The 12,221-nt window shown below is 40.3% G+C and overlaps 1 protein-coding gene across 6 annotated transcripts in view; it reads right to left on the bottom strand.

Moving 5' to 3' along the window:
* Window positions 1–181: 181 nt before the first annotated feature.
* The window catches only part of LOC131954532 (citron rho-interacting kinase), a 130,799-nt gene continuing 118,759 nt past the window's right edge, over window positions 182–12,221 (bottom strand). For all 6 annotated transcript variants that reach the window (XM_059318292.1, XM_059318293.1, XM_059318290.1 and 3 more), the window contains 11 exons: window positions 9,377–9,613; window positions 8,951–9,056; window positions 8,606–8,686; window positions 6,948–7,098; window positions 5,754–5,986; window positions 5,287–5,395; window positions 4,901–5,032; window positions 4,705–4,785; window positions 4,383–4,464; window positions 1,236–1,394; window positions 182–1,009 (listed from right to left, as the gene is read on the bottom strand). In XM_059318292.1, the coding sequence (XP_059174275.1) occupies window positions 862–1,009; window positions 1,236–1,394; window positions 4,383–4,464; window positions 4,705–4,785; window positions 4,901–5,032; window positions 5,287–5,395; window positions 5,754–5,986; window positions 6,948–7,098; window positions 8,606–8,686; window positions 8,951–9,056; window positions 9,377–9,613 (1,519 nt within the window). In that variant the 3' untranslated portion in view covers window positions 182–861. The remainder of the gene's footprint in view (window positions 1,010–1,235; window positions 1,395–4,382; window positions 4,465–4,704; window positions 4,786–4,900; window positions 5,033–5,286; window positions 5,396–5,753; window positions 5,987–6,947; window positions 7,099–8,605; window positions 8,687–8,950; window positions 9,057–9,376; window positions 9,614–12,221) is intronic.

Here is a 12,221-nt window from a genome sequence, read left to right on the forward strand (position 1 = left end):
TGCTTCATATGCCAAGAACACTGAAACTGATGAACAACTTTACCTGCCTTACAGATCATTCACAATCTCTGTTATTGGTTATAAAAATGTATTGTAAGACAAAAGAATCAGAGTAGTGGCTCAAAATTGGGTTACAAGATTTGCCATGAACAGATGTTGCAAACTAAATAAAAGTTTGTAAAAAAAAAAAATTTTTATTTATAAATTAACAAGCATGTCATATACAAACTTGACTACTGCATTCAAGTCATAGGTTAAATGCCATTTTTGTAGCCAAATGTACAGAAAACCAAAAGCATAAATGTGAGACAACACTAATGATACAGATGTGAGAACCCATTCTGTGCCACAGATAGACCATGGAATGGGACAACAGTCATGTGATAGATGTCCACACAGACAAAAAATATTTACACTTCACAAAGCACTCAATGTAATGGATGACAAATTTAAAGAAGAATTTGTGCTGAGAGTAGAAAAACCTAACTAGAGTTGTTAACCAAGAATTTTACCCTTTTAAAAATTTTAAAACAAATCTTATTTAAGTATTTCTTTACTCAAAAACTGACTCCAGCACAGTGGGTCTCATCCTTAATCAAACCCCAGGTGTTCCGCAAGTCATCCTAAGCTTAATCAAACCCCAGGTGTTCCGCAAGTCATCCTAAGCTTAATCAAACCCCAGGTGTTCCGCAAGTCGGTGTCAGGGGTTTGGCTCAAGTCACACACCTGACTCTTGTGACTCACATTTTGGATTTTGTCAGTGTAGATGATAGAACTATTACCAAGGGTTTGGTGAATATGTGCATATCAAACTGAAAGGGTTCAGTGCCCAGAAAAAGGTTAAGAATGACTGCTCCAGCATTAAACTCCTGACTCAACACTGGCAAATGTGGAGCTGCTAGAGTTGCTGGTCAATGATGAGAGTGATCCCTCTTTGGCCAGCTGCTGGAAGCGCTGAGGTTTTCTAGGGCTGACAAAGTGAACTTGTTTTTCTGATGACGCCATCAAACTGCAACACAACAGAGATTTCATTAGATTGGTATCAGACTAGTCATGTGTCAACAACTAAGTGGCTCATTCAATCAATTCTTCAGCTCGTGGTTTGGAGGTGAATTCCTTCCTAAATTTTTATTCAAGCAAACACAATTTGAGATGGGATTTTTTAGCCACTGGATGAAATGCCTCAAGTGATGTAAGCAGTGATAGGTGGGTGGGATGGGCCAAATTTGATCTACCAGTTCTCCTTGTCTGAGTCAGCAGTCAAATCTTCCTGGCCACGAAGACAAATGATCTCTGTGATGTTGGTGGTGGTGCTGCTGATGTACACACAGCCAGCACCAGGAGCTGGACCAAGGTAACGGGGAGACTGGACATCAATCACTGTTTGCCTGCCTCTAGAGGAGAAATCAAATATTTGCCAACAACATTAGAGTCACACCAACAGACACCATTAGTCACACCAACAGACACCATTAGAGTCACACCAACAGACACCATTAGTCACACCAACAGACACCATTAGTCACACCAACAGACACCATTAGTCACACCAACAGACACCATTAGTCACACCAACAGACACCATTAGTCACACCAACAGACACCATTAGAGTCACACCAACAGACACCATTAGAGTCACACCAACAGACACCATTAGTCACACCAACAGACACCATTAGTCACACCAACAGACACCATTAGAGTCACACCAACAGACACCATTAGAGTCACACCAACAGACACCATTAGTCACACCAACAGACACCATTAGAGTCACACCAACAGACACCATTAGAGTCACACCAACAGACACCATTAGTCACACCAACAGACACCATTAGTCACACCAACAGACACCATTAGAGTCACACCAACAGACACCATTAGAGTCACACCAACAGACACCATTAGTCACACCAACAGACACCATTAGTCACACCAACAGACACCATTAGAGTCACACCAACAGACACCATTAGAGTCACACCAACAGACACCATTAGTCACACCAACAGACACCATTAGAGTCACACCAACAGACACCATTAGAGTCACACCAACAGACACCATTAGTCACACCAACAGACACCATTAGAGTAACACCAACAGACACCATTAGAGTCACACCAACAGACACCATTAGAGTCACACCAACAGACACCATTAGAGTCACACCAACAGACACCATTAGAGTCACACCAACAGACACCATTAGAGTCACACCAACAGACACCATTAGAGTCACACCAACAGACACCATTAGAGTCACACCAACAGACACCATTAGAGTCACACCAACAGACACCATTAGAGTCACACCAACAGACACCATTAGAGTCACACCAACAGACACCATTAGAGTCACACCAACAGACACCATTAGTCACACCAACAGACACCATTAGAGTCACACCAACAGACACCATTAGAGTCACACCAACAGACACCATTAGAGTCACACCAACAGACACCATTAGTCACACCAACAGACACCATTAGTCACACCAACAGACACTATTAGTCACACCAACAGACACCATTAGAGTCACACCAACAGACACCATTAGAGTCACACCAACAGACACCATTAGAGTCACACCAACAGACACCATTAGTCACACCAACAGACACCATTAGAGTCACACCAACAGACACCATTAGTCACACCAACAGACACCATTAGAGTCACACCAACAGACACCATTAGAGTCACACCAACAGACACCATTAGAGTCACACCAACAGACACCATTAGAGTCACACCAACAGACACCATTAGAGTCACACCAACAGACACCATTAGTCACACCAACAGACACCATTAGTCACACCAACAGACACCATTAGAGTCACACCAACAGACACCATTAGTCACACCAACAGACACCATTAGTCACACCAACAGACACCATTAGTCACACCAACAGACACCATTAGAGTCACACCAACAGACACCATTAGAGTCACACCAACAGACACCATTAGTCACACCAACAGACACCATTAGAGTCACACCAACAGACACCATTAGAGTCACACCAACAGACACCATTAGAGTCACACCAACAGACACCATTAGTCACACCAACAGACACCATTAGAGTCACACCAACAGACACCATTAGAGTCACACCAACAGACACCATTAGAGTCACACCAACAGACACCATTAGAGTCACACCAACAGACACCATTAGTCACACCAACAGACACCATTAGAGTCACACCAACAGACACCATTAGAGTCACACCAACAGACACCATTAGAGTCACACCAACAGACACCATTAGAGTCACACCAACAGACACCATTAGAGTCACACCAACAGACACCATTAGTCACACCAACAGACACCATTAGAGTCACACCAACAGACACCATTAGTCACACCAACAGACACCATTAGAGTCACACCAACAGACACCATTAGAGTCACACCAACAGACACCATTAGAGTCACACCAACAGACACCATTAGAGTCACACCAACAGACACCATTAGAGTCACACCAACAGACACCATTAGAGTCACACCAACAGACACCATTAGTCACACCAACAGACACCATTAGAGTCACACCAACAGACACCATTAGAGTCACACCAACAGACACCATTAGAGTCACACCAACAGACACCATTAGTCACACCAACAGACACCATTAGTCACACCAACAGACACCATTAGAGTCACACCAACAGACACCATTAGAGTCACACCAACAGACACTATTAGTCACACCAACAGACACCATTAGAGTCACACCAACAGACACCATTAGAGTCACACCAACAGACACCATTAGAGTCACACCAACAGACACCATTAGTCACACCAACAGACACCATTAGAGTCACACCAACAGACACCATTAGAGTCACACCAACAGACACCATTAGTCACACCAACAGACACCATTAGAGTCACACCAACAGACACCATTAGAGTCACACCAACAGACACCATTAGAGTCACACCAACAGACACCATTAGAGTCACACCAACAGACACCATTAGAGTCACACCAACAGACACCATTAGAGTCACACCAACAGACACTATTAGTCACACCAACAGACACCATTAGAGTCACACCAACAGACACCATTAGAGTCACACCAACAGACACCATTAGAGTCACACCAACAGACACCATTAGTCACACCAACAGACACCATTAGAGTCACACCAACAGACACCATTAGTCACACCAACAGACACCATTAGTCACACCAACAGACACCATTAGAGTCACACCAACAGACACCATTAGAGTCACACCAACAGACACCATTAGAGTCACACCAACAGACACCATTAGAGTCACACCAACAGACACCATTAGAGTCATGGGAGACAGGATTGTCCAGAGAACTTACTTGGCTTGTGACTTGTCAGTTGGTACTACAGTAGCCTGGATTGTGTTGGTGTAAGTTACATATAAAAATGGCTCCACATAGGCTGCAGGTTGAAGAAAAGAAATCAACATGAGAATCTTCATCTCTCAATACTTGTTCAAGGAACAGAGATATTTAAAGACAACATTATTTTAACAAAAATACTTGAGGAAATTACCAAAAATAAATTGTCAAATGTATTTGTTATAGTCAATTTTTTTTTTAAAATATGAAACAATTGTTTTTCTTTCTACAGACTGTATCTTACTTTACAACTAGTCTAGTACCTGACTGAGGTACTTACCAAAAGCAAGAGGTAAGCCACTCCACTTGATATCTGTAGCTCGACTTCTCTGCCCACGGTGATCAACAAAAACTCCAAATTCTGACCAAAAAAATTTTACCGACTAAATTTACTAAAGTCACAAACCATGAAAATATAAAATTCATCAAACAAAATGTAATAGCCCAGTAGCATGTAAAAAAAAAAAAGGTCTCACCATGAAAACATAATAAAAATTCTAAAGGCAAACTCTCAGGTGAAACCCGGACTACAGATAGGGGAAAGCTGTTGTGATTGGCTGCTCCATAGGCAGCAAATGCTAAGGAGTTGTCCTGACGGTCAACAAAGTCTGAAAGAAAGAAAAATGACTAAATGAAATGACCAAATGAAATGACCAAGTTGTGCCTAAAGCTGGTGAGAAAAGTCAATCTTGATAGCACTGGTTGGTCCAGGTTTTCTTCTACCAGCACAAAGCTCAGTGGGTCAACATCTCTAGTTGACATCATTTATTGGATACAGGACATTAAACTCAAACACAAGCTCAATGAAAAAACTAGCATGTGTTCAAACTAAATGCAAGTGATGAAAAAAAAAGGTGCCTACCTAGAAGACTGGGATGTTCTATGTTAATCTTGTAGAAGCGTTCAGTGCCTACAATGGCATAGTTGTCAGCTAGACACACACAGCTGCACGGCTCAGAGCTAGGGAATTCCTGGTCAAAACACATTCAAGTCAAATAGAGAGGCAAATAATCTAGTCAAAACACATTCAAGTCAAATGGAGAGGCTATCTAGTCAAAACACATTCAAGTCAAATGGAGAGGCTATCTAGTCAAAACACATTCAAGTCAAATGGAGAGGCAATCTAGTCAAAACACATTCAAGTCAAATGGAGGGACAAATAATCTAGTCAAAACACATTCAAGTCAAATGGAAGGACAAATAATCTAGTCAAAACACATTCAAGTCAAATGGAGAGGCAATCTAGTCAAAACACATTAAAGTCAAATGGAGAGACAAATAATCTAGTCAAAAGACATTCCAGTCAAATGAGTGGAGCTGAGTGCTGACCTTTCTAACGCAGTACATGGCCAGGCTGGGATTGTATTTCATGAGGTAAAGTTTGCTTGGGGTCCCCACACACAAGTAGCTGGCGTTGTTCCACAGAGCCACGTCAAATATCGTGCAACACTGCAAGCCTTCCACAGTTTTAAATGAGAAGGGTGTGGTCTCTCCACCCAAAGTTTGGCTCATGCGACATTTCACCAGCTTGTTCTCCAGCATCACCAGTCTTCTTTCTGGACCTGCAACAGGAAATCTACATCAGCACCAACAGCATTCTAAGCATTCAAAAAGCTCCTAAGCCCAAAATCCTTGTTCCCTTGAGTTAAATGTACACACAACAAACTAGCAATGAAAAAATAAATACTATTAAGCTGAATTTTTTTTTGAATAAACATTTCTCATAAATCATCACTAGTACTAAGATTTAGTATGCCAGTCCTCCCATTAGGTAAGCCCCAGAGCCAGGTAGAAGGCTGACTGTTGAAATACTTCAAAACATGCTTTGGTCTGTGGGTGCAGCCATGTCTAAGGTGTCTCAGCTTGGACCTATCTAAATATGCTGAGTAGGCCAGGTTGTATGAGCTAAATAAATTGATGGGGCCGGGTTGTATGAGCTAAATAAATTGATGGGGCCGGGTTGTATGAGCTAAATAAATTGATGGGGCCGGGTTGTATGAGCTAAATAAATTGAAGGGGCCGGGTTGTATGAGCTAAATAAATTGATGGGGCCGGGTTGTATGAGCTAAATAAATTGATGGGGCCGGGTTGTATGAGCTAAATAAATTGATGGGGCCGGGTTGTATGAGCTAAATAAATTGATGGGGCCGGGTTGTATGAGCTAAATAAATTGATGGGGCCGGGTTGTATGAGCTAAATAAATTGATGGGGCCGGGTTGTATGAGCTAAATAAATTGAAGGGGCCGGGTTGTATGAGCTAAATAAATTGAAGGGGCCGGGTTGTATGAGCTAAATAAATTGAAGGGGCCGGGTTGTATGAGCTAAATAAATTGAAGGGGCCGGGTTGTATGAGCTAAATAAATTGATGGGGCCGGGTTGTATGAGCTAAATAAATTGATGGGGCCGGGTTGTATGAGCTAAATAAATTGAAGGGGCCGGGTTGTATGAGCTAAATAAATTGATGGGGCCGGGTTGTATGAGCTAAATAAATTGAAATTGAAGGGACCAAACCGAGTGGTTTACCTGTGAGCAGAAGGATCAAATCCACCCCTTTAGCTAAAGCCATCTGGTGAACACTGCCAAAGCCTGTCAGCTGAGTCATGTGTTTACGTTTGGAGGTCAGAGCTTGGGGGTTGAAGGCATACAGCCCATCATCTGTTCCCACTAGGACAAGCTGAGGACACATCAATGCTACTATCATTCTACATTCAAGGTACATTTAATCACCTTTACAATAAATAGCAGTGGTAAATAAATACATTACAAATACCAGAGGTATACATGAAAGAAAAAAGCAACAAGGTTCCAGGTGCATAGCACCCACATGTTTCAAGTCCATAGTTCACCCGCACGTTCCAGGTCTATATTCCCCCCCCCCCCACATGTTCCAGGTCTATATCTCCCCCCCCCCCCCCACATGTTCCAGGTCTACAGACTCCACCCCCCCAAATGTTCCAGGTTTATAGCTCCACCCAGCCCCTCCCCCCACATGTTCTAGGTCTATTGCTAAACCCCCCCCCCCCCACATGTTCCAGGTCTATAAACTCCACCCCCCACATATTCCAGGTCTATAGCCCCCCCCCCCAAATGTTCCAGGTCTATAGACCCAGATACACCTCATGTTCAAGGTGTATAGACCCCCAAACCCCCCCCCCCCACATGTTCCAGGTCTGTACGCTCCACCCCCCATTCCAGGTCTATAGTTCCCCCCCCCCCCCCTGTGTTCCAGATCTATACCCCCCCCCCACATGTTCCAGGTGCTCCCAAAACTTTTACAGACTTATTTTCCAGATTTCTGGAATTATCTCAGGGTGTGTGGATTTTAGAAATAAAAACATCTAACTTTTTTCCCTAGATGTCATACATTAAAATGGTCCACTTTAACTCAATTGCTACTAAAGCCTATCTCAAAACCCTACCCAGGCCCTTAGCTAAGTGAGGTAACCCACTTTAACTCAATTGCTACTAAAGCCTATCTCAAAACCCTACCCAGGCCCTTAGCTAAGTGAGGTAACCCACTTTAACTCAATTGTTACTAAAGCCTATCTCAAAACCCTACCCAGGCCCTTAGCTAAGTGAGGTAACCCACTTTAACTCAATTGTTACTAAAGCCTATCTCAAAACCCTACCCAGGCCCTTAGCTAAGTGAGGTAACCCACTTTAACTCAATTGTTACTAAAGCCTATCTCAAAACCCTACCCAGGCCCTTAGCTAAGTGAGGTAACCCACTTTAACTCAATTGCTACTAAAGCCTATCTCAAAACCCTACCCAGGCCCTTAGCTAAGTGAGGTAACCTACAACAACTTTTAACTATCTGATTCTTTAATACAATTTGAAAACTATAATAATGCCTAAATGTTTACGCAAAAACAAGTGTAAAAATTTGAACAAAAACTCAACTTAGTAAGCTGAGTATAAATATTTTTTTAAATGCTTTTTTAGAACAAAATTTTGTGTATTTTTGTACTAGATTCAGTAAATGTAAAAAGCTTAGAAGAAGAAGCACTTTTTGCATGAAAATAATGCGACAGAAACACAATAGGTTAAAGGAAGTAATTAGTTGCATTAGTAGCATATGAGTTATAAGGATACACCCAGTGCTCATCAAATAGAAGATGTTTGTAGAGCTACTGGCTGACTCCATGACAAGCCTAGACCAGAGTTAGCAATGTGCCCTTACCTGAGCAGAGATAACCAATGTACAGTTGAACTCTCTGCGCTCCTCTTCTTTCAGTGACATTACAATCAGTGTTTGAGACCTCTGAAGACAAAAAATAAATATTGAAACTTACATGCACAAATCACGCATTACTTCACACATTTTCTTTTGATATATTCTGTATAGGGTCATTTGTCAAGAAAACCAACAAAGCCATGAATGATATAACAAGGCCTTGAATGATATAACAAGGCCATGAATGATATAAGGCCATGAATGATATAACAAGGCCTTGAATGATATAACAAGGCCATGAATGATATAACAAGGCCATGAATGATATAACAAGGCCATGAATGTACTTACATTTCTATACAAGTCGCTCTTGCACTGGGCACTTTTCACAATAGCTTCTAATGATGCAACCCATCTCTGCTTCTCTTGAAAATTAGTGGTCATCAGGTACAAATATCTAATGGGAGAAATCAGGTTAATGAGGTCTTAGTGGTCATCAGGTACAAATATCTAATGGGAGAAATCAGGTTAATGAGGTCTTAGTGGTCATCAGGTACAAATATCTAATGGGAGAAATCAGGTTAATGGAGTCTTAGTGGTCATCAGGTACAAATATCTAATGGGAGAAATCAGGTTAATGAGGTCTTAGTGGTCATCAGGTACAAATATCTAATGGGAGAAATCAGGTTAATGGAGTCGTCTGGGTGGGGGAATGGAGTTGTCTGACAATGCTCATTATTTCTTAAAATGGAAAATGTGGATTTCTGGCCAACATACCTCCCTGGCCAACAAGTGGTCAATGGATCTTGGTCTAGCCGGAGCACATAGTGCAGATCTGTGGATGCTGTGTTGCTGAGTTCAGCTGAGGTCACAGCACAGTGCACACTGACATCAGCATCAATGGGATTCAGGTCAAAGCTGTCCACTGGGTTGCTGTCTTGTTCATCCAAGTACAGGCTCAGCCAGGTGCCTTCCAGGATGCAGTAGCGATTTTCCCAGCCTGACTTGCCAACTCTGGAAGTAATGAGCCAGCCATCAACATGTGCCAGCAAGATATAAGGAGCACCCAAACAATTGACAGTATTTTTCAGATTTTTTAGAGAAAAGTAAGATTAAAGAGAAACATTTCAGTTTCACACTTATAATAGTCCTTCAAATCAATTTGCCTGTACTTTTTTGCAATCATCATACTTGAAAAATTTTTTTTTAACCCTTTACAGGCCTATGCCTCCACTGTCACCAGAGAATTTGTGTGTGTGTTACAGTCAGGTGCGCCCTGTATGGTCCATTTTATACAATTTTTCTTAAGATTAGAATTTTTTTCTCAAAATTACGGGCAATATAATTAATTAAATTTAATCTAATTAAAATGCCTCTGCCATTGAATCTGGCTTTATTTTTAATGTAAACATCGAAAAAAGAAAGAAAATGTAGTGATTACATTAAATTTTTTTTAGCATTTTAAATAACAGTTTTGTAGAAATAATATCAGAAGTAGTGTTTGTTTATGTTTTTCTGGGATAAGTGTTAATTTTATTATTTATAAGTAAATTATTACGCTGTGTAACCTCATGCACTAGGATTAGTCTTTTACAGACATGCCTGTCCCTGTCAGTCAAAAGTAGGAACAGTCATGCCAAAAAAGAGGAATTTGTAGCAAAAAAGAGGAACATATGCACGGACGCAACTTTACTAAGTAAAAAATAAAAATAATTAATTAAAAATTACTCTAATGACATTAATAGGCTTCTAGTCATATATAACTAGTCTCTAGGCCACATTTAAATACTGCTTAATGTCAGCTTACATTTTTTAAAAAGTTAACCAGTAACCTGAGACCCCCCCCCTCCAATAAAAACCATAGCTTTGACATAACATTATTGATTTGATTATTTATGCATATACTAAATTCTAGGCTATATGAATAACAAATGCTGACGGCTTCATCATATGAAATAAATAAGTTAAGAGCAAAGACCCTTGATCTACCTAGTAAAGGTCCTAGTTGCTTCTTACTGAGTTCTTCATAACAGTAGTTACTGGTTAAGTTAAACTTACAAGATAGATCAGTATTCACTATTTCAGTATCTACTAGTAGATCTAGTTACAATTCTAGATCTAGTAGTAGTAGATATACTACTAGCTAGATCTAGTATTAGATAATACTTGTAAATATTGTAAGTAAACTAGGAAACATAAACGTGTGCATAAGGGAGATAATCGCTTTTTCCTGACATTTTTTTCAATTCACTTTATTACCTCTTTTTATTAATCATTTTTTTCAAAAAAATCTGAACAAACTGAGTCAAAATCGGGATGAACAAATTACTTTTTTAAAGTGAAAAAGCGGGACGGTTCCGATTTTGGCGGGATGGTAGGCAAGTCTGCTTTTGTATATTGCTTTTTAGTTTATTTTTTTAACGTAAGTGGTTATTATTTAAAAATTAATTTTAAAAAGTGCTGGGGTTGAAAAATGCAGTCTTTTTGCCTGGCTGTAGGGCAGGGGTTCCCAACCTTTTTTTACTCTAGAGCAGGGGTCAGCAACCTGCGGCTCGCGAGCCGCATGCGGTTCTTTTGATATCAAGATGCGGCTCTCCAGCTCCTTGCACAAATACTAATAATCTTAATATAAAATAAAATATTTGTAATAAAAAAATGTTAGTGGCTCTTTAAAACCAGGGAAATTTTGAAAATTGTAACTTTTGGCTCTACCGCTTCAAAAGGTTGCCGACCCCTGCTCTAGAGCACATTCTAAAATATCGGTAGGGTGGCGGGCACCACCTATTTTAAATCGACAAACTCCTTCCATAACTTGTCATTTTCCCATAATTTATTTTCTTATTTTCTTATAGTCATAATGTATTAATAAATAATAAACAAAAATGTTTCAAAGTAATAAAATTATTTGGCATTATTTTCAAATTGCATACACACAGAGAAATGTATTTACAAAACGTAAAGAAAGTAAACAAAACACATAACTACAAAGAAAACATTTAATTAAAAAATATAATTAAGTCAGTGTGATCTTTGGCATTGCATTTTATTGGCCAGAGTTTCATAATTAGGAGCGTATGACGATAATCCTGTTAGCAGACAATCATAAAGATGCTCATCGGTGAGTCGAGATCTAGATTATCCTTATCTTGATTTTATAAAGTTCATGTTTGAAAACAATGATTCACATAAATATGTTGAACCGAAAAATGATTCAATTTTATATGGGAACTTTTCTCTATCCACTGTATTCCAAAAGTCCTCTGACATTAAGGATTTGAGCAAACTATCATTCTGTCGAATAGTGAGAGGCGGGCACATACGAATCGTTCAGCGGGCGCCATGGCGCCCGCGGGCACAGGGTTGGGAACCCCTGCTATAGGGGAAGTAAATAGTTTTGGAGCTTAGGCGGGTGTTAATAGCCAAAGCACATTCACACAGTCACTTAAGTTTATTTGTTGTTGATGGCACTCCGTGATCTATCATGCAATCCTGATGGCAAGGACTATTTTGGACTAATAAATTAGCCTATTTGTTGTAGAAAATAGACATGGAAAAGTTTTTTTCTAAATTTTAAGTCCAGACATTTTTAAACTTGCCAGGCAATCCAGGCAAAAGGTTGAAT

This window comes from Physella acuta, unplaced genomic scaffold (assembly GCF_028476545.2).
Source record: "Physella acuta isolate Inbredline_101_S28 unplaced genomic scaffold, ASM2847654v3 ptg001009l, whole genome shotgun sequence".
Lineage (NCBI taxonomy): Eukaryota > Metazoa > Mollusca > Gastropoda > Physidae > Physella > Physella acuta.